This window comes from Pogona vitticeps, chromosome 1, assembly GCF_051106095.1.
Source record: "Pogona vitticeps strain Pit_001003342236 chromosome 1, PviZW2.1, whole genome shotgun sequence".
NCBI lineage: Eukaryota > Metazoa > Chordata > Lepidosauria > Squamata > Agamidae > Pogona > Pogona vitticeps.
Genome location: NC_135783.1, coordinates 41,910,500 through 41,934,150, shown reverse-complemented (window position 1 = coordinate 41,934,150; position 23,651 = coordinate 41,910,500). Strand labels below are relative to the sequence as shown.

At 42.7% G+C, this 23,651-nt stretch overlaps 1 protein-coding gene and 1 long non-coding RNA gene across 6 annotated transcripts in view; one reads left to right on the top strand and one right to left on the bottom strand.

The window, feature by feature from the left end:
* The window catches only part of LOC110078705 (uncharacterized), a 75,723-nt gene extending 52,861 nt beyond the window's left edge, over positions 1-22,862 (bottom strand). For 3 of the 5 annotated variants that reach the window (XM_020793134.3, XM_020793135.3, XM_072991367.2), the window contains exons 1-3: positions 22,730-22,862; positions 10,024-10,102; positions 8,683-9,173 (exon numbers count right to left, since the gene is read on the bottom strand). In XM_020793134.3, the coding sequence (XP_020648793.1) occupies positions 8,683-9,173; positions 10,024-10,102; positions 22,730-22,798 (639 nt within the window). In that variant the 5' untranslated portion in view covers positions 22,799-22,862. Of the gene's footprint in view, positions 1-2,444; positions 3,436-8,682; positions 9,174-10,023; positions 10,103-22,729 lie in introns of those variants that run through there. The other 2 variants (XM_020793137.3, XM_020793136.3) reach the window with 2 other exon arrangements.
* LOC140704719 (uncharacterized) overlaps positions 22,801-23,651 on the top strand; it is a 32,195-nt gene continuing 31,344 nt past the window's right edge. The window contains exon 1 of the long non-coding RNA XR_012084085.2: positions 22,801-22,934. This is a non-coding gene — a long non-coding RNA (uncharacterized LOC140704719). The remainder of the gene's footprint in view (positions 22,935-23,651) is intronic.

Here is a 23,651-nt window from a genome sequence, read left to right as displayed (position 1 = left end):
CTTTGTACATGAAGATAAAGAGAGGGAAATTAAAATACTTTGCAAATATCTGCTTTGTGTTTACAAGGCTGGGTATCGTTTGTCTTTCAAATGTTTCAGTTTACAGCTTCCAAAAATCACTTACCAGTGGCCAGGTTGGGTGGGACTGATGGGAGTTGTATATACGCCAAACCAATAAAGGACCCAAGGTTCCTCATACCATGCATACATCTTTGTCACGTTACTGCTTACTTCCAGAAAGATAACACTTGTCATTAGTGTTATCACAGAGCTCATGAAGCCTGACACAGTGAGTAAGGTAATATATACAATGAAGTTAGACAAACCCCCATATGCCCAATAAAGAGATGGTTCCCATAGGAATATCTACGTAGGCATGGCCTTGAAAATTTGGAAGATACAGATGAATTAATATACAGTAATCCTAGAATTGCTGAGCTGGAAGGGACCCCATGGATCAGGTTCAGCCTCTGTCAAGGAGGCACAGTGGGGAATTGGCTCCAGTGGTAATGAGATATCCAGCAGTTCACGAAGCATCAGTTGGAATAAGACACTAAACATATTTCACCAGAGCTGCTGGCCAAGCTGGATTGGTTACCTGCAAAATTTGAGAACAAAAAATGGGGCTTCTCTGAAAATCCACTGCCAAGACATGCTGATGGGATAAAGCAGTACTTCGTTATTTTTGAAGTCATTGAAATAACCCACTATCTTCCCTACTTCATTTTCCAGTCTAACTTTCGAAGTTACTGAAATAATCCAATCCCCATTGCTTTAACAAATGGAGTAACATTTTGCCTACCCCACAAATACACACAGTTTAGAGCCCAAGGAGTTGTAGATACCGCCATGCTGTCATTCAGAAGAATGGGTGTATTGTTTAAACCAAACAAGAGGCACTGTATGCAGCAGTAGCCTGGAAGAATTATAAAAGACTGTTCACACCCCAGAAACACTTACAGGACACCACCTTGGCGCCAAAGTATGTACAACGAGGGCTGTCAGTCTGACCTTTCCTTCTGGATAAGAGCCAGAAGAACAGCTCAACTCTAATACCTTCTTACCAAGCTGCACAGCTCAAAGTCAAAAGGGTAGCCACAAAGCTGGGAACACTTCCAGTGAACTAGCCAATTTCCAGTTTAAAAAAACACACACTGATGGATGGGTTTAGCTCTGACCTGTGATTTAATACCAGATGCTAGCATTGTCCCTCTCAGGAAAACAGCAAGGCAGGCTGGTTTCTTAATTTTCCTCAAAAGTTTTAACCATATGAAGAGCTTTACTGTATATGATAGCTTACACTGCTGTTTACTTCCACCAGGTGGGAGACTCTTGATACCTCACGAGGCTGTCTTTTCTCAATAATGTTGAGAGCTCCCTCATTCCATTTTTCCAGCTTCTCCTTCCCTCCTTCAAAAAGCACAGTCTTCAAGTCCAGCATTCTCCTCCCTCTCAAGCCAACAGATTAAAGACTGCCCAGAGGTGGAAAATGAATGCCATAGAATAAGACATTTCTGTTGCCTTGTACTTGAACATATTCAGCAGAAAAAGACACTGACCAAAATCCTGTTGCTTAGTGTAGTCACACTAGAGTAGGCACACTGAATCAATGGGGTCTTGTTAAGTTAACTTCTCTGCAAATCCCACTGAGTCAGATGGACCTTCTCTAAAAAAAACTTACTTTAGTATTGTAAGTCATAGTTAGCATAGGTCCATTTGAATCCATGGAGTTTACAGAAAAGTTGACTCACCAAATCCCCACTGATTCACTGGGCCTACTCTACTGCCATTTACTATGCTAAGCAACAGGATTTGGGCCAATAACTTTACATATTATCTACTGTCAAGTCACTTTTGATTTGTGGTAAGCTTAACAAGGGTTTTTAGGTACTGTGTGTGAAATATTCAACAAGTAGTTTAACACTGACAAACCAATTAGTTTCCACGGACAAGTGGGGATTTGAACCCAGGCCTCCTGAGTCCTGGCCTGACTGTCTAACCAGGACACCACACTGGGTCCCCAAAACAATGACTGAAATCCTGTTGCACAGTTTCAGAAATGGTGTAACTTTTAGATGTGAATTGCCATAGGTTAAGAAATCTATGTAGACCATATGTTACATATCTGTGTGCATTACTCCACGCATGTTATTCAAATGTGTATACTGTATTCTTGTTGGACACATACACAAGTGTTCAGTAACGTGAGCATTTAGGAATACAAAATACATCCATTCCAAGCAGCTCTGACTGCAGGGAATGGGGATTTGCTTACAAATTCTCCTGGAGTAGAATTCCAGGTCATCCCTAACTGACACAAGCAACACATGATAACCAAATCCCAAAACATTCAGCTAGGACCAATGTGCTAATTGGCAGCTTGAGAAGAGCCAAACCCCCAATGAGCTTCTGTTCCTTGAATCCTGATGATGACGGACAGACACTGGTGCTTTAAAAGGTTTATTGTGTAGATGGTTGACACAGATGCAATACGACACAATAGAGCAAAAGGAAATACAGACTCCCTCACATGCTGTTGAGCTCCCTGAGTCCAGCTGGGCATAGTCCCTATTGAAGCATTCCCTGTATGGATATCTGGTCCCTCTACAGCACAGGGTTAACCCATACATGGACATCCTAAAGAATTTTTAAACTCTAGCCTCTTTCCGTGGAAACCAGCAGGGGGGTTATGGCAGATGCTTCCCCCACAAAGCAGGGGTGAGAGATGAGGAGGAGTTGTTACTTGCCAGAAGGGACAAACTTCTGCTCTGACCAGCACAGTGTGTTATTACCTTGATAAGATAAAGCAACTCTATGAACAAGGAGTTTGAAATTATTGAATGCTTCCTCCACTTGCTAGCTAGCTAGCCTCACAGCTCCCTCTACACTGGAGATGTGATAGTCACACAACAGCATACAAATGTGTTTTATGCAGAAAATTTCTAATCCACTAGAGTGACTGATGTACAAGCAGACAGTGGGCACTGTCCCATAAGACTTCCCTTTGGATCAATTAATTTGAGTAAACACTGGTTTCAAAGTCCCTTAGTAGCATTTGGTTTTGTTGGGTTGGACTGCACCCAGCAGATGATTCTAAGTAATTTATCATTTCAGCACAAAAGAGTGCCTCTTTGCTTCTCATAGCAACCTGCATGTGGGAAGAGAGGAGTGGAGAGGTGCAAATGTATCAAGATGCTTCCAGCTGTGTGTGGAATGACTTTCCCTCCAGTCAAACTCTGGAGAAGGAATGCAGATGATGCCGAAGTGCCAGTTCCTTCAGAAGATGTGGAGTACTCCCAAGAGCGACACATGGATGAGTAATGCTTGTGGCAAGAGAGAAGAAAGCAGAAGCATATCAACTCTCTGCAGCCCAATAAGATGAGCAAAAATATTATTTCCAAAATGCTTAATATATCCAACAAGTGGGGCTTGCACCTGAAACAAAACACGGCAATGTTATCATCATTTCCTAAAGATGTACTGTTGTTCATTATTCCAGGCACCTATGCCCTTCTCTCAAATACTCTATATCAGTACTTCCCAACCTTAGGTCCCCAGATGCCTTTACCATTAGCTGTGCTGATCAGGATTTCTGGGAGTTGTAGTCCAAGAACATCTGGGGACCCAAGGTTGGGAACCACTGCTCTATGCTCTTGCAAAGGGGATGATGTTCAGTGTAAAGACATCCCAGACCCCACCATCTCCTCCCACCCCGGGAAAAGAACACCCTGCATCTCCAATAAGTCATCAGAGGTACTGTAGTTGTGACCGTTTCCTGATCCCAACCAGCCTTTACAGGAGCTTGTGAAAGGCCTGACTCAGCTGACTTTGCTTCCCTGCCTACCTCTCCAAGCAGGGAAAAGGGCAGAGGAGCAAATATGATACCGAACTGAAGCACCAGCTGGAAAAGCTGCACCTACGACTCCAACCAGGAATTTCTAATTTCGTTCAGTCCCTGCCTCAAAGCACAATAGTTCTTCCCCATTTCAATTCAATTCACCATCCCTTCCATTTTCCTTTTTCAACAGGCACTCAGTACTCCAGAAATAATGGATATGCTTAGCACTCTTTTTGTGGAGGAGCATATTTAGGTGTTTCCTTATTCAATTCTGCAAACACGAGGACTCCTCCAGGCTTCTTGATACTTCCATTCTCTTGTTTCTTAGTCTACTTTGCTTAGTTTCCATTTCCAAAAATACTTGCCACCTAGAGGAACTGATTTACTGAAATTATAGTGCCACAATCTTTGACAGTCATCTATAGGCCTTTAACACACTGTGTCCATATTGGCCATTCTGCAGAATAAATCCTCATGATATGCCTGTTAAAAGATACGATTGCCTTGAAAGAGGTCTTGGTTAGGCTAGCTGTGCTACAGTAATCCATTTACAAGCCCTTGAGTACACTTCTTCTTCACTGTTCTGTTTATGGTGTCAATCAGCAGCTACTCCCTCCACCTCTTAAGAGCTTGCTCAAGTGGTCAGCAAGGATCCTTCTCCCCACATAATATTATGCTTCAAGGAAGTGACCAGATATCAACCAATACAGGCTTTAGTTTAGACTATTATCAACTTCATAGTGAGAGAATTCCTCAAGCTTTGGAAGTTACTTCTAAAGTAAAGTTGGTAAAGTACTGGCGTACTCTGTCCATTTCAGGATAAGCTGGGACATACTGGGGAGCAGGGTGATAAAGATGCTAAAGGGTCCAGAAATTCAGCCCTGTTACAAACAGTTAAAGGATATGGGTATATTTTAGATCTGACAAAAGAACACTTTCATGGTGATATGACAGCCATGTTTAAATATGTGAAGGGTTGTCATGTTGAAGATGGAGCAAAGCCATTCTCCAGAAGGAGTTGTTGTTACATGCCGTCAAGTCACCTCCAACTTGTAATGACCCGATGAATGAGCCATCTCCAAAATGTCCTGTCCTCAACTGCTCTGCTCAGCTCTAGGATGTAAACTCAAACCCAAGGGTTCCTTTAGGGAATCAGTCCATCTCCTATTTGGTCTTCCTCTTTTCCTGCTGCCTTCCACCCTACCGAACATTATTGTCTTTTTCCAGGGAATCCTGCCTTCTCATGATGTGCCCAAAGTAGGACAGTCTCAGTTTCAACTTTTTTTGCCTTTCTGACAGTCCAGGGCATCCACAAAGCTCTCCTCCAGCACCACATTTCAAACAAACCAGTCTTTTTCCCGTCAGCTTTCTTTACAGTCCAGCTTTCACACTCGTACATAGAGATCGCCAATCCAAAGTGAGGAGGATCTTGGTCTTGATCTCCAATGAAACGTCCTTATACTTGATGATCTCCTGTAATTCCTTCATCGCTGCCCTTCCTAGTCTCAGTCTTCTTCTGATTTCTTGGCTGCAGTCTCCATTTGTTTTGATAACCGAAGCAAGGTATACAAAATCTCTAACTCCAGAAGGTAAGACTTCATTAAAAGTACAAGAAAGGAGACTTCAGATAATCATTAGGAAAACCTTCCTAAAAGTAAGAGCTGTTCAAGTGTGCAGCAGACTATGGCCGAAGGTGCTCGGCTCTCCATCATTTGAGGTTCTTACACAGAGGTCAAATGAGCATCTTTCAGGGATGCTTTAGCCAGGATTCCCTGCATTAGTCATGGAAAACAATGACTGGCCCTGGAGCTCCTTCCAATATTCCAATTTAAGGGTCCAAATCTCTAGGTGACATAATGCGAACTCTGTAAATTTTGGGGGCAAACTGTCTCAAGTTAAGAAGTCTCCATAGACATTATTTATTATATACAACATGCAACAGGTAACATCTACAGAGATTACTTGAGACCACAGTCATGCCTATTGTGCAACTTACACAAGATGATTTCAGCCACGGAGAGTGCCAAAGCTCTCCCGGGCAGTAAATTGCTATTGCAGTTTTTTTAAAATAGCCTCTACATCTCCATCTCTCAAATGTAACTAGAATAGATCCTTATATTAAAATAGTTCCAGCTGCTGGCTCTGGTATAAAACATTATTCTGCTGTCTACCTTACTGTTGCCTCAATACCCACACCAGAACACAAGGCTGAATCAGCACAAGCTGGCACTTGAATCATGCAATACTCCTCCACTGTCACTAAATGAGGCCTCAACTGTAAAATGATATTTTAAAAATTAGCTGCACCAGAAAAGAAGGTATCGCTTATTAACTTACAGTCTTAATTTGTCATTGGAAAATAAATGGTTAAGTTACTTTTTAGCTGCAATCCTACAGACGTCCACATAAGATTGCCTTACTGGCCAAGGCTGTGTTTCTTCTAAGCTATGGGCATGCATGCTCACCCAGAGCTCCATCCGGACTGTGCATAGGCTGCCAGCATGTTTACTTTCCATTTTGAATGAAGCCCTGCTCACACATGGAACAAGACTCCCACACAGCAGGACCAAAAATTAGAGAGAACATTGGAACAAGTGTAGGAGCAGGCACATAATAAATAATAATCTCACACCTGCAGTGCTGGATGGGACCCTATGGATCACCAAGTCCTGCTAAGGAGGCAAAGTGAGGAACTGAATTCAAACCTCAGACTCCAGTCAGATACCTAAGCCAATGAGCTATCCAGTAGTTCTACGAACAAAAAAAAACACCCTATCATCTTGTCAAATAACTGCAACTAGGCACAGAAGTTACACAAACCTCTCACACATGTCAATAGGAGTCCAGCCTTTGGTTGTCACTTCCAGGCTCTAAAAATTTCAATGCAGGAAACTTATCTTAATGTTGCCTGGTAAGCTATGGCTCGTAGTAAAATCCAATCTTCTGTCACTACTAGAAAAGGCAGAGATCTTGGTCCTCTTTTACCACTTTTGAATTACCATCACCTCAAGGAATCAAAACAGTTCTCCCATGCTCACATGGACAAACACAGACCATCTGCCTCATGCCCTATGTGCTTCCTGATTGGCTACCCTGAAAAGCAGAGGCCATACCCCTTGCCAGAGGCCAACGGTGACCCTGGTCTTTCTGGGACACAAGCACAAAGCCCTCATTAAAATACATATGGCTGGCAGTAGGTCCTGGTTTTAATTAGGACATTGCCCAAGGACAGTGATCAAGGGGTGCAAAAGACCATACAATACTCTGTAAATGTAGCTGTGCCTTTACGAGCAAGCCAAACCATTTCAGCCCAATTAAAAAAAAACAGAGAGAATTAAAGAAGAGCAGGAAAGATGGGAAGAGAGCCAAGTGCAAGAAGCATGCATACCAAACCAAACACTTTTCTGTAAAGGCACAAGTAGCATGGCTTGACAACCAGATGGGGCAGCTGATCCTTCCAACTCACTGCAGCAGAACAATGCAACCACCATCAGAACCAGTACGCAAGGCGATGGGACACCAGGGTCTAAGCTGATGAAATGTCAGCAGGTAAAAAAGATGAAAGTGCTTCCACACAGAAAGGAGAGAAGCAGAAAATTGTGCGGACAACATAGGAACATAGGAAGTTGCTTTGTGTCAAATCAAACTGATTATTTTTCCCATCTTGAACTATATTGATACTGTTGTTTTTATTTTATTATATTGTTTTTATTTTCTCTATTATTGTTAGCCGCCCAGAGTAGACTTTGGTCTAGATGGGTGGGGTATAAATTTAATAAATAAATAAGTAAATAAACTACTAATGCAGTGTCGTCTGCTCAGAATGACAGAAGCAACCTAGGGTCTAGAGATATGGTCTTTTCCATTTCTCTTGTTATACAACAATTTTATCAGGAGCTTTCAGGAGATGAATCTGAGACCTTCTACAAGCAAGCAGATGTTCTGCCACAGTGTTAAGGGTTCCAGTTCTGGAGGACAACGTTTGCCCCCCCCCCCCCCGCCAAGCTTGGTACATTATTTTAAAAAGCTACTGCGTCAATAATATTCCCTTTTTAAAAAAAGCAATACATTATCATTATTTGTGAAAATTACTTTTTAAAAAGCTTTTTTAATTTTAAAAAAATCTGTAAAAACAATACAAACCTGGTCAAACATTACTCACATTGTCAACAATTACTCAGAAATAATGCCAAAGTAAAATCAACAAGTAAGCACTACTTATTACAGCAAAAAGTAATAAATTAAAGTAATAACATAAAAAGGGAAAACTGTTATCTTCCCAAATAACACAAAAATGTTACTGTTAATACTTGGAAATAGAGATGGGCACAAACTGCCGCTTTGGCAATTCAGCCTGGTTTGTACTTCAGGTAACAGGTGTTTAGAGCTTCTCAGACCAGCCTCCTCAGGCAGGTGCCCACTCAGAGGTAGTTGCCTGAGGAGGCAGGGCACGGCCCAACTCTACTTGGAAGACATTATTTCCAGGCTTTGTGTTTTTGTAATGAAACAGGAGCACAACCCAATAAGATGGTGTCCTGTTAAGATTAAAATGAAATTATGTCCAGAGCAGACAGGCAGAAAAGATTGGAAAATGAAATCAGGCTCAAGGGATACTTGTTGAGCAGAAACAAAAAAATTCCAAACCCTTTCTTCTCAAAAACTAGTTGCAGAAGGCTTTTGGGCAACAGGAATGGAAAGGTTTTGGAGAAGCCAAATCCGTTCCAGCTAAACCTAGTTACAAGCCAGCAGGAAATGGCTGAGCAATCATCTTCCAACACATCTACTGCAAAGTCCACAGAAAAGTCAACAAGAATGAAGCCACAATGAACTGAACACAGCCTTACCTGTTGCATTTTTTCTAGGTCTAGGCTGGGCCGAGCAATCTTGTCTCCATAGCCTTGCCGGTGTCGCTTGCATGGCATTGCTTGCTCAAAGCTGGCACTGACGCTGGTGAATATGAGAGGCCGAGAGACTGGAGACCGTACTAAGGGATGGAGTCTCTTGGGAGGAGAGGCACTAAAGAGCACCGGACTGGGGCTGGCATGCAAGTTCTCTGCTGCATCCACCACAGGCCGGAAGGACATGCTGCACAAGTTCTTTACTTCCTCATCGCTAGAGGAGGTGTTGTAGCTATCACCACAGCAAGCCAGTCTGTTGACTTGCGACCACTTGCGTTTCTCGGCGGCAAATTCACGGTTGATGCATTCCAGCTCTTCTTCAGAGCTATGGTGGTCCAGCCCAGGAGGATAATGAGCCCGTACTTTGCAGCACTGATTTTCTTGATTCTGCAGCTGGTTGTTCGCCAAGGGCATTAAGGTGCAATTCCGTCTTCTTTCTGAGGAAGGATATTAGATTTATTTTATAGAAAGCAAGAGACAGGCAAGATCTTAATATGACAACTATAACTGAGGTACCCACGGCACTCTCTCACATGAAGTAAGTCCAAGGGTCAATTTGGCCCAGTATTGTTGAGTATAACTATCAGCAGCTCTTCATAGTTTTCGGCAGGATTCTTTCCTGGCCCTACCTGAAAATCTCTTATATTTCCTAATGGTCTCCTATGCAAGTATGAACCAGCCTTGGCCCTGTTTAGCTTCTAAAATCAGACAAGAACAGTTGCTTTGTGGATAGTGTGGTGGTGGTTTGGCGGCTCTACTATTAGGCAAATGCAGCATCCTCATGTTTACTCCCAGAGTATGTATGTATGTATGTATGTATGTATGTATGTATGTATGTATGTATGTATGTATGTATGTATGTATGTATGTATGTATGTATGTATGTATGTATGCATGCATGCATGCATGCATTTATTCATTTATTCATTTATTCATTCATTTATTTATTTATTTATTTATTTATTTATTTATTTATTTATTTATTTGATTTATATCCCGCCCATCTGGTATATTTATACCACTCTAGAGTGAGAGCAAAGTTAGATAAATACACAAGGAAGCAGTTTGGAAAAATTATTCTCCGGGCTCTAGCTCACAGAACCTTCTACCCAGGACGGCCATACTGGTTTAGAGATTTTGGCCATCCCCCCTCACTGATTCTCTGAGCTCTGCTAAGAATCTACTACAACTACTGATTTCCCAGACCATGTGTTCACAACCCACAACTTAACTGTGATGGTTTAAGTCCTACATTCTGCATCCTTCCCAACTGTTCCAACAGTTTACCTCTGTCAATCTGAGCCAGTTCCTGGTTCTCTCCTTCAGAATCATCACTCCCATCCTCATCACTTGGGGGATAGGAAATCTAAAAGAGAAACACATCAGTGAATCATGCAAGATGGAATACCTATGAGGCGGGTTGATTCCTCTTTCCTTGACACGGAAGGCTTCTGAAAGTGTTCCATGTCAAGCGTTCAAAGAGCATAAACAGGCATGAGAGATAGTCCATGACTAAAAGGGAAACATCCTAAAGTAATGCAAATACCTCAGTGTCACAGCAGGAGTTTATCTCATCTTCAGGAGTACATAGTTAGCTTGCTTTGTTTCATGATTGGTCTTCAGGAAAGACTTAAATAGAGCGGGGAGCAATGGAAGGGTCTTGGAAATCTGATTTTACAAATCCTAGAAGACTGCCTCAGTCTTCTCTCTCAGACATGTTTTCAGATTTTTTACAGGCTACCTCTAGGTCTCTTTCCGGCCCAAGATCCAGTACTGTCAGGAAAAGGTGCATTTATCCAATGAGTAGCTGAGCCATTTCAGGGATAGACTCCCATTCATTCCAAGCAAAATTCTTTGTAAACGTAGCCAACCGTACAAAAAACTGCTATTATCTGCATGTGTACGGGTTTCACTCATGAGAAAGGAGAGATCATCCCGAAATGCTTCCACTGCTCCATGTATTAACAAAACTTTGCCTGACGGTACCAGACTTGGCTCTCTTTTTCCAAACACACAACAGGTGCTGGTCTGTCATCTTCTTAACCTCTGCAAGTATCATTCACCCATTCTATTGCATCTCCACATTCATCTGCAATTCAAAACATCTGAACAAAAATGTTCATTTCTATATATAAACTGAGGGCCTTGTCACAACATCTAAAGTGGCATCAAATCCAGTGGAGGCAAGCTTTCCAATCTGCCAGTCAACTCAGGAGGTACCGGTCAAGTTCATTCAGGGTGGAATTTTGAAGACTGAATTTTTTCAGCATCCTTAACATGAAACCAAGCACATATGCTTGCCCTGCCTCTCTCTGACACAGACAAGCTATTGTTCTACACAAGCCTTCCTTCTCTAAAATCAGTACATACCAGATTAGAGGACCCATGCTTTAAGGATTAGGGAGGGGAAGAAGATAGACTCAGTTTTACAGTGCTTGGAGATCTCCATGAGATCTGCAATACATTGGTTAAAAGTCTTCAGGCTCTCGGTTGCTTAATAAGAGAAACACCATGAGGATTCTCCATCAGCACCTTACTTTATACTGCTCACATGAAAAAAAAGCTTAGAGTAAACAGAGTTAGATTTGTAGATGGAAGGCATTCCATCACTTCTCCATGCTTAGTTGGGGGAAAATTCTGGTTTCTAAGTTTATGCAAGAGCAACAACGCAGTAGACCATGCACATATGAAGCAATGCGGCTAATGTCTAGTGTTGATAGGGTGGTAGGCAAAGCAGCCAGTCCCAAATGAAGAGGGGTAAGAGAGAGAACTTGAGCAAAAAGGGGTACTCCTGTACACATAGAAGCAGGCAGGTATTGACTCAAACCCTGCATGACCCCACACTCCATTCATTCATTCCACAACCCAGCGAAGAGAATAATATACCTCACCTCAGATTAGAAAAAAAATCATAGATGGTGCTTCCTTTTGTCCAAAGCCGAGAAGCTGACATTTTCCCTCCCATTCTTTTCTTCCTTCCTTTCCTCAAGCCCTCATCCTCTCTTCCAGACATACAAAGAGTGTGACAAAGTCAGGAATTCAGCAGGTGAGGAACACAGGAGTGACCAAACCTTCCACTTCAGGCAAGGAAGCAGGCAAGAGCTGGCCAGCAAGAGGCGGCCCAAGGTGGGACAGCACCCCATTTGCCCCAATGGACAAGCCACAGCTAGCATGAAAACAACCCACCAGTGTTCTAAGATCTTCTGCTGTCTGCCTTCTTTAGTAGAAATATATTGTATTAAAAGGAAGGAAGGAAATAAGAAGCAAGACACTATACAAAAGGACTTTTTCCATAGTGAAACCGTAATAATGCCATACACTCCCTAAAGTGTTTACCCTGAAGCTTTTTTTTATTCACATCACACATAAACAGAGATGGGCATGAACTGCAGTCTGGCAGTTTGGTCCAGTTCAGCACAGCACCCACTGCTCTGCGGGCACCATATACTACCCTCTCCTGCCTCCTCTGTGTGCTTGCCCATTCTCTGGCTGAAGTATGCTTCCCTCCCCTGCCTCCTCAGCACAGTTTGCCCATTCACCAATCACAGCATGCACTTCCCTCCTCTGCCCACACAAAGGAAGAACAGCAGGGATCCCTGCCCCACTCCTTGTCTTCAGTCGGCAAATGCGCTGAGCAGGTGGGGAAGGGAAGTGTATTTCAGATGGGAAATGGGCCAACACATAGAGGAGGTGGGAGACCAGGTTGTGTGGTGCTTGTGGAACACCTGTATGGGTGCTGCACCAAACTGGGCCAAACCCTTGGACGACAGTTCATGCCCATCTCTACACATAAATGTACAAATCAGACCTGAGAGACTTGAAGTAATCCAACTTGTGCATCTAAAGCAGGGCGTGGTGCTCATCCCGTAGAGCCAGCGTTTGTAGACTCCGTCACGTGGATTCGATCTCATGACTGCTGGTCTTCTGACCTTGCAGCACAGAGGCTTCTGCCGTTTAACCCGCAGCACCACCACATCCCCTTTTCCTTAGCTCTAAGCATAGATTCTTAGAGCTAAGCAAAAGGCTTATTTTGGCTAGTGTGGATCCACTGACTGGTGAAGGGTCATTACATAGGCCACATTCTTTTTCAATGGGTCTCCTCTAACTGGGACTCAGAAGAGGGCCTGTCCACACTGTGAAATTTGGTGTGATCTGGCCAGTGCTTAGAAGGTCCTTATCTTCAGTGCAATCTTTGTTAGAGAGGGGCACAAACCGCTTCTTTGGCAGTTCATGCTGGTTTGTCCTTCAGATGAACAGGTGTTCAGTGCTTGCCAGCCCTGCCTCTTCCTGTTCAGTGCTTGCAGCCCTGCCTCCTCCAGCAGGCACCCACTCAGAGGCAGCACCCAGAGGAGGCAAGGCAGGGAAGCCAGGGTGCTGCCTCTCAGTGGTGGCCAGCTGGAGAAAGAAGGGCCTGGAATCGCTGAACACCTGCTCGTCCAAAGGACAAACTGGCACGAACCACTGAACTAGAAGTTTGTGCCCATCTCGACTCTTGATATTTATCCATGAGACAGAATAAAAAACTATTTCACATCTTAATGAATCATGCCAAAAAGATGGCATGCCCTAGCCCTGTGCCAGAAAGATATGAGCCAGCTTTTAAAGGGGAAAGATGGATTGTTTTAAGTAGAAACACAAGTAGACAAGGTCATTTTTTTCCATGCCAAACAATGCTATCAAGGAACCATATGCCTTAACTATATGCCAGTGTGGAGAAGCTCTAAGACTGAATTTTGGCTCTTTACCAAATGGAATCTGGCCTTTTATCAAACTGGACCATTTCATCGGGCTGCAATATGGGGAGAAATAAGAAGGGATATTTCATTAGCTCTACCAAGCAAATAGCTCCAATGGGCTTCCCCCTCTTTCCATGTCTTTTGTTTTCCTTCCCTCCCCCCACCACACATCCCATTTTCTTTCTGTGCCATGTCTTCTCAAATGGAAGCCTGAATGCTAGGGCTGTCCTGCTTTGTTGCTGTTTCTATTGTTTTAAATCTAAGCTACTCTGGAAATTACTCTGAGGACTGAGGGAAAACACTTAAAACCAATTAAGCACCAGTAGGACATTTGAAAGAACACTTTCCAAACTCAAGAGTACTGTCCAGAAGAGATATTTTCAAGAAAATAGTCCAGATAGAGAAGCACTCGGTAGATTTGATTAGATTTTAAAAATCAGATTTAATTTTTAAAACTGTTTTTATTTAAATTGTGATTTAAATCAATTTGGTTTTTATCCACCCTGTACTCAGACCTTTGAAGATTTGCAGGGGACGTGAAAAGTGAAAAGCATCTAAACTGTTGCTTCACCTTGGCTATTTAAACTCCACTGACACACCTACTGTGTGCACAACCTGACACCGCTGTGTTTGTAAGAGATGATGAGGCTACTGCATCCAGGAACATGAGACCCTGAATCTATGTGCTGGATCTGGGATATGCTGCTACTCTTCACAGGAGTCCCTGAAATTCTGGCTTTGCCTCAGCAGGAAGCTGCAGCTGTGTTTATTTGTGGAAGAAACTTTGGCTATAGCTGGAGGGATTTATTGCTGCAGCCTATTTCAAACACTTTCACTCCATTCGAGGCTGGAAATACTTTCCCCATGAGAGCTCAAAATGATAATGATGTCTAAGAGAATACAGAGACTTTAAAGGGTTGGAACTACTTTTACCTCTGCCCTTCTCTCCTCCAGCTGGAGAAAAGCAAAACTAAGATCATTCCTATAATGGTGCTCTTCTAGTGTGGTGTTCTACAGCTACCATCATCCCCCCAGTAACCAGTAGTGAAGGGAGTTGTAGTCCAACATGTACAGAAGAGAATATGAGGTTGGGGAAGGCAGATGTGGAACATGGACCCCAGAGGCTTAATCCCAACATGACTTCAAGCAAGCCATTTTGAGGACTGCCTGTTGGGGACACTTTAGTTAGAACGTCTTGGCTCAGCACAGGCTGACCTGATGAGCCCTCTTGTCCTTTCCAAATCCACAATTTTCTATGAGATACTTATAAATTCTACGATTTTATGTATGGGAATAGAAAATTTCTGTGTATAGCATAAGAGTTAGCAGGGTCAAATCTTTGAAACTATTTATGGCATAAGGGGCAAGAAGGACACTCTTCAAAAAACATCTGTAGGATGCGAGACTTACCAACTTAAAATCACCTTGCATCCATATTTCCTTCCAGTTATTTACTTTGCAAAGAATTCATTGTGTACATAAGGACAAAGAGCAAAAGGCACTGTGTGTAGCTCAGCCTCCGTTAAATTTGAGTATACAGAAAAGAAGCTGCTAAGAAAAAGAAAGCCTGGAAGCCTCTTAATTTTGAAACACGAGCCTACTTCAGATATAGTCTAACTCCATCTTCACCAACTCTTCTCCAGCATTGTTTTTACAGCATGTCTTCCCTAAACTATGACACTTACATCTGCACGAATGTTGATCAAAAGTTAAGGCAAACCAGAGTCTTAGGTGCTAATCTGGGCCTACAAATCACTGCTGCAAAATATAAAGCTGGGTTACTCAAAGTAGGAGCCTTTTTAGTTGGACTCTCTTCTAAGACTGGTCCGATCATTATGTTTTGACCAGAAGGCAAAGACCTTTCAGGCAGGATCCTGGCAACTAACCAGATGCTGAGAAACGGTCTTTTAGTGGGTGGATGCTGTACCTTTTATTTTTTCTATGAGACACTTATAAATTGTTTTGATATCGTTATATGTTCAATTGCACATGAATATTTTATGATAATAATCTTAGAACTGCAGAGCTGAAAGGGACCCTATGGATCATTACATCCAGCCCCTGTCAAGGAGGCACAGTGGGGAATTGAACTCCCAACCTCTGGCTCTGCAGCCAGAGACCTGAACCAAAATAATTGTGTCTTTAGCTGTATCTGTTTTTTAAACATTCTGTAAGTCATCCTGAGCCCCTGCATTGTAGGGGAATAATTAGTCTGACTAAATCAGACTTCATAAAAAGCTTATCAGCACAACCATCATTCAAGTCTATGCTTTAAGTACTAAGGGGGAAAAACTGAAAACTTTTATGCAGGTGTTCAGGATGAAACTAATCACACACCAAAAAATAATAATAATAAAGGATGTGCTGATAATCATGGGTAACAGGAATACAAAAACAGGTTAGGAAATAAAGAAGAACCAATCTATAGAGAATTTGGCCTAAGAGTAAGAAATGAAACAACAGAACAACTCATAATTTCCTTTTACAAATATAACAGACAATAATTGTACATACATATATCACCAGATGACCAATATGGACATAAAATGGACTACAGAATCATAAACAGTAGATGGAGAAGTACATTTTCTTCTGCAGATCAGGAGTGGACTACAGAACAGACCACAAATTCCTAATATAAAAATATATATACAGCTAAGCTGGACCAAAACACTTAAAGAATCACTTAATAACATGCTTGATAAATTTAAAGTTCATATAAAGAAAAGATTTGCATGTAACACTAGAAACAGTCTCGAGTGAGGCATCTTTAAACAGCATCTAGCAAAAATGTAGAAGAACTACAAAACCCAAAGGTTGTGGAGAGACAAGAACTAATGTATTTGCCATGTGGAACAGAACTGGCTTCCAGTACTGTTCATAGATGCGGCCATACTAAAATGAGTCAACAAAACTGTCCAACAAAAGAGGGAAGAACTCTTAAGGGAGCTCGTTTTCTAACTGGAAAAAAACCAAAACAAAGCAACAACCCTAAAACTTGTAAGTAGAATGAGATGAGAGAAATAGCCTCCCTGGGCGAGAGAGGACAATAGTAATCCTGTTGAACAAGCCTTTCATCAGCTGAGTGAGAAAGCCACTGGGAGTCCAACGGAAGGATTGAACAGGAAACTATACAACCGAACTAAACAAAAATCCAAGTATTCCACCCCCAACATGTAATAGTCCTAAGCATCCTGTTCAACTTTGCAAATGAATCAATTCAGCACAAGCAACAAACATCAGAGGGAAGACTGTCCAGCAAATGGGGAACCAGAGGGACAGAGAGTCCACTACTGGGAAAAAAAAACAGGATGGTCATTGCTTAGAGCAGCCATTCTCAACCTTTTAAATTTGTTTGGCCACAGACACAACATGAAAGAAATATTATCTGAATCAGGATTGAATAAGCTCCATAACAAATCTTACAGGGTGATGTGTGAAGAATGGTTTCTGGTCTGTGGCTGCCTTCAAATATGCCAGGGGACTCCCAGGGAACCATACTGTATCCACACACCTGTTAAGAATGGCTGGCTTAGAGCACTGGGAGGAAGACCTGAAAAAAACCACTGGGGGTTATGAAATGTGAGAAAAACCTTGATGGATTTTTTAAATTATCTTACAATATTCTTTTAATTTTCATTGTCTTTTATTTCTTAAATTACATTTTATCACCTTTTCATCACAAGAAAAATGTGTGTGTGCTGATTTTTTTTACACAAAAATACTTTTACAATATACAGTACAATCTTTTCTTTTGGTTTTAAATTTTCAGTTGGATTTTTGTTAATTCGATTATTGTAAAGGAGAGATAAGGAGGCACAGGAGTTTCTCAAAACTCAAAAGGAGATGTGATGCCAAGAATTTTGTGAACTGTTGGCTTAGAGCAGCAGTTCCCAACCTTGGGTCTCCAGATGTTCTTTGAGTACAACTCCCAGAAATCCTGGCCACACAGAGAGTGGTGATGGTTTCTGGGAGTTTTAGTGTGAGAACATCTGGGGACCCAAGGTTGGGAACCACTGGCTTAGAGGAAAGAGGACTAACCCAACTCTTCCTCCTATCATCAGGAATATTCCCTAAGTACAATTCCACTGGGGCAAAACACCCCCATTTGTGGTAAAGTGGAACGATCCTTATGACTTCTCACCCCATCTAGATCCCCCATCATCATCCCATCAAGAGTTATGGAGGTCCCACAACCCTCCGGAGAGATTGTCAGCAGGAGAAAATAGAGGAGAATCTTATCAAGGACACCATAACTTAAACAGATGAGATGTCTCCCTTTTGAGGACCTAGCACACTTAACAATCAGCAGAATGTGGAGGCCATTTGGTGGAAAAAGGTTTAGAAAATAGCAAAAAAAATGACTATACAGCAACAGAAATGATAAATGTAAATGAACATGATAAAGAAGATTATTCAACTAGCGACACCATGCCCTCGTAACCCATAGTGGGTTGACACTGGATTCTTTCCTTATTTGTTAGTTAGCTGTCAATTAAAATTAGGAAAAAATGAAAATCTTATTAAGCATCAATTGGACTGAAGAACGATTGCCTGTTTGCCACCCTGAGCCTTAGTTCAATTTCCCACTGGGCCTCCTTCACAGGTGCTGGGCTCTGTCTATGATCCATAAGGTCCCTTCCACCTTTGCAGTTCTAAAATAGGCCAACTGCTGGATAGCTAAGTGGCTTAGGTCTCTAGCTGTGGAGCAAGAAGTTGGAAGTTCTAAGATTAATTGAAGGCTGTATGGGGACTGCATATCCATCTAATTAGAAGGCTGCTTGCAACTTAACTGGTGGAGCTATCAGAGGGAAAAAGAAATATTTGTGGATTTCAGCTCTCGGATCTCTTTCCCCACCTCGTGGTCAGCATGGCCATTAGTCTACTGACTGAGGACTTCTTTTAGTCAAAAAAGTAACATTCCAGCCCCATGTGGTTCTGATGAGTTTAACCGAGTCATCTTCTCATATGAAAGGTGGCTCCATGCTGGTTGTACATATGATACAAATCTGATTTAGGAAAAAATATTTGAGCATCCCTGTGGGCAAAACAATAGACAACTACTATTACTCTTACTTTGGAACTCCGAGGAGAGGTCGGAAGAAACAGAAACGATATGCATCAGAGGAGCATTCAAGAAGAAAGGAGCCTACTAATTAAATAAATGTTGACCTACTGATCATCATCACAATCACTGGAGCAAAAAGTCAGGAACATATATCCATCTAGCAAATATTCAGGAGAGAAAAGAATGAGAACAGGTTAACTTCCTGCATCATAACCCAGTGAAAAGTTCACATCTACTCTGATAAGCGTTCATCATTCCTTTGGGCTGCCTTTCTCAACCTGGGGACTACAACTCCCACCATCCTTATTCCTCCTATTGGATGGGCTTAACACAATCTATAAACCAAGAGAACTAAAAAGCACTAGGCTTAGAAATCCTTTTCAGGGCAGCTTCCTAACACTGTGATGAGCTGAAGCCTTGGGTCTGACAACAAGAATACACTCATATTTTCAGATAATGTAAACAATAAATTAAAAAGGATATCCAATTAAGACTGGAAGAAGTATAAATATAGATGATAACACTAAAATTTATTTATGCATTTATTTATTTAATGAATGAATGAATGGAGGCATAGATAATAAGAGTTCTACCATTTGGTAAAACTTTATGCTTACCTAGAATAAGCAAAGCACTACAGATGCAAATATCCCTTATACAGTGGTGCCTCGCTTAGCGATTGCTCTGCTGAGTGACGAAATCACTTAGTGATGCTGTTTTTGCGATCGCAAAAGCGATCGTTTTGCGATATTTCCTATGGGGAAAATTCGCTTTGCGATGATCGCGGGGAAGCAATCATCGCAAATCCCCCATTTTTGGCCAGCTGATCGGCGGTTCCAAAATGGCCGTCAGGGAAAAAATGGCCACCCGCTGTTTTGCCTCGCCTTAGAGGCACCGAAAATGGCCGCCGCAATGGAGGATTTTTGCTTAAGGTTAGTTTGGAAGCCTATAGGAATGCGTTAAACGTGTTTTAATGTGTTTCTATGGGCTTTTTAAAATCGCTTAGCGATGTTATCGCTTAGCAATGATTTTTGCTGCACGGACTAACATCGCTAAGTGAGGCACCACTGTACAGGTGTATCTTGGTGCTCCTTACATCCACTGTAAATTGCAGGTCAATGTCGTTCACATGATGCAAACGGTGGACTGCAGTTGAAAGAAGGTAACTATCTAAAAGCAGCCACAACATGACCAAACATTGATATGAACCAGAGATTTCCCAAGTAGCGCCAGCCCTACCATTAGACTGTCTCAAGGAGAAGATATGGGGTGTCATGAAATAACAGGGAACAGTTATTTAAGTTTTGACCAATTGTGTTTTGCCTACAGGAACAGGGGGAGATGCTGTTGTATTTCCTGTCTCATATGCCAAAATGTTTAGGCAGGCTTTGAAGTACAATTCACTTTGACTTTGTGGGGCTGCACATCTGTGGCTTAGCATCAGGCAATAAAATGTCTTGGGACTGCTTTGTTTTCAGCTTGTACAACTGGTAGCTGTACAATCATACTGGTTTTCCATTTAGTAACCAATCTAAAAGGGAAGAGAAATAACAAAAAGGTGTACATGACTTCTAAACTCATCTGTGGAATTCACTGCTCCAGGATGCGGTAGACACCTGGGAATAAACACAGCTAGAAATAAGGCTTCAAATTCATGAATAATAATTAGTGATTTCTAGCTGTGAGAATACAAGCAAGCACATATTTAAGATTGCCAGTTTTGGAAAACACTGGCAGGCTCTTCACCCTTTTTCAGACCACACATTTTATTCCTCAGAAGCACCTCTCTCTACCACTTTGGTTACTGGTTCATACCAGAGGTAAGCCAAATATAGCTCTCCAGATGTTGTGGATGGCATCTCCCAACACGTCTTATTACAATATTGGCTAAAACTGAATCGCAACTGCTGCTGAAAATCTGGGGGGGCTGCACTTTGCTACTGCTAGTAACAGAAAGTTAGCCTCAACACATGTTCATAATAATTATTGCTTTGTCCTGAGCAAGCCCAAAACCTGATCACTAAGGTAAGACCAGATTACTATTACACACACCACTGCAATCTCTTTATTTAAGAGAGCTAGAAGAAAATAACAGCAGTCAGTCCAGTGAAGGGAGTACGTGGATCTGTAGATGTTCTCAAGCTCCTATCAACCCTCACTACTGGCTGTGTTGGCTAAAGCAGGTAAAAGCTGCAGTCCAACATCTGGAGGGCCACCCACTACCTGCCCTGATTTCTTCTAACTTCATGCATGACGGATGCTATCAGTTTACATAAATAAGGGAGGCCATATCCTCCCTGAAATCACTCAAAAAAATTTCAACCACATGGGTTGATTCAGGCATGTTGACATTGGAAAATCTTGTAACCTTGGAGTTCAGTAATACTCTAAATTGCTAAGGAAGAAAGCCATCTTTTCTAGGTTTTCCCAGCCATTTCACTAGTTACAGCCCATTTAACATTTAAAGCCACCGGGAACGAAGTTCATATCACCACACCCTGCTTCTTGGTCTGGGTGGCTCAAGTGCAACATAATTCTGGGGAACACCTTGTACAATATTGGCGTACAACTTCTATTTAGTCATCATCATCATGGGCCATCAAGTCAATTCTGACCTTTCAGAATTGACTTGAGGGCACATCAAGGCACTTGAAATTACCAGTATCAACTGAATAGGAAAGGCTTTGTAGAAAAATACCAACAGAAGGCAGATTCTCTATGCCTGCATGAAACTGATGTATGTTTCAATTTACTTAGGCCTTTACTTCCACCTACTTAGCCTTTTACTTAATTTTTAGATATAGCACACTTTGCAAAACCGGACCTACCTAGTTTTCAGATTCTACTTTCAATACTCCAAGCTCCCTACATGTCATACAAAAAAACTAGAGGCCTATTCTGTATATACCCATTATCCTAAAACATTCCAAATGTTAGTGAGGGTGGGGAGAGAAAGGAAAAATGAGACTTTAAGGCAAAAATGAAAGGCTTGCGCTCCCCATCTTGAATGATCTTTTCCGGCTTTCTCCTCTCCAACTGTTTCTTTCCCTAGAAGAGGCAAAAGCTGATTTTCCAAAACACGTGCTAGCTCTCTGAAGACAAACAGCTGCCAAACCAACCATTTGCGTACAATATTTACAGGCACTGGATGTACACCCATCCTAGAATCACACGGGGATGACACACAACTCCGTAAGAAAGACTCCAACAAAATACTCCTGGCTCAAGAGGTTGTCACACTTTTCCTGCAATTCTGCTCTAAGGTGAATAGGTGTGAAACACTGGCCTTCAGAAAAGTATTTGAAGTGTGTCCTGTATCAAGAAGAACACTGAATGTTCATCAGCCTCCCCATTTTGAGAGAGAGAGAGAGAAATCTGAATCTGGAGAGCAGAAAAAAAAGGGAATCTCTGGTCTTTGTTTAAGAACACTGGGCTATGAATGACAAAACCCAGGCACCTTCAATTTAACCCATAAATAAATTACTTCAGATGCAGTTGTAATTTCCAAAGGGAAACTGAGCAACAAGTATAGGTACAGCTGTTGACTCAGAAATCAGTCCTGTCGAATTGCATAAAATTTATTCCTGAGTGGGCTGATCTATAGCTGCCGAGCCGCAGGCATCCGATACAAATCAGCACATGCTTTGCAAACCTCAGTACACGGGTGCTTCTTACTATGTTTTATGGAAGGGATGCTTCTTGTTTCGAAGCAGTGGAGAACACTGATGCTGGTAAAACGGCCTTAGGACTGCAGAACAGTTAACTTTAAGTGCCCATCGAAAGCAGCTCACATAACTTTTCCGGCAGAGTGCGACACTTCCAAAAGCACAAAGGTACAGCCATTCCTTGGAGGAGCCTCGTCCACGCACGATCCTCTACTTGCAAAAGGAATTTATAACTTTATACATTTATATCCTTTGCCATTCCCATACTTACAGCGCCGGGAAGGGTTATGCCTGCCTCGCGTGAGTTTTTGCATCAGCAGAGGAAAACTAGACTTAGAAGAGGCCTGAGGTACTGGCACGCAACTCAAAGTCTTCCATCGTAAAATCAGACAAGGAGTCATGCAGGCAAGGAAACGACGCGCACCATCCAAATTGCTACCGGGCAGTCCGGGCGCGTCAATCCGTTCGACTCCCGGGACAGGGAGCACATACTCTCCGGCTCCTCTCCTCACCCCCCATCTTACCTTTACCTGGAAGGGCTGGATCTCATTCAGACTCTGATTCCTGAGTTTCTTGGTCAGGATCTTGAGCATGGTACAAATCCAGAGAGCCAGGAAAGAGTTAAGCCTGCACTCGCATCTAGACCGGCGGCGGCGGCGGCTCTGGCTGAGCCGGCAGCGCTTGCTTGCGGGAGCGGAGGAGAGTTTGCCTTCAATCAATTCCAGACAGGTACACCCAACCTCTCTAGCTCTTGGGGTGGGGGTGGGGGGTTTGGAGAGCGCAGATCTTCACGCCTCCCCCCCCCCTTACAATACTCAGCTAGGTTTGTTTCGTGTGAACACGCTCCTGGGTTTTTTTTTTCCGCCCGCTTGGCTTCAACGCCGACTTTTCCCCCCACCCCCAAAGTGCAAGTTCTTCCTTTGCTGCCTTGGCGGGCTTGCAAAGAAGCACACAACCTCCCCCCCCAGGTGGGGAAATTTTAAAAAAAAATTAAAAAAAATAGAGTCAGCAGGAGCAGCCGCTGAGATGCTTTCTGTCCTGCAAGAAGCAGAAGGAAAGATTTGGTGCAAGAGGAGTTGAGGAAGAAAAGCACTCCGGCCAGAGGCACGGCTTAGACTCGGGCTCTAACGTGCCCCCAGCCCGGCCCGTTTTCTTCCCCTTTGCCTGCGGTTTCCTGGAGGCATCGCTGCCCCACTTTTCGCCTCTTCCTCCACCGCTGGCTCGTCTCGCGCACCGGTGAACCCCCCCCTCACTCCCTCGCTCATTCGCTCGCTCGCTCTCCCCCCTTGCCCTCTCGCTGTATGAAACTTGCCACGAGCAGAACACGCAAACCGGGCGCCGATTGGCCGGCCGGAGCCGAGTGTGTCAATGATAGGGGGCGGAGCTTCCATTTAAAGGGAAACCAAAAGCAAAGAACAGAGAGAGAGAGAGAGAGAGAATGAATGA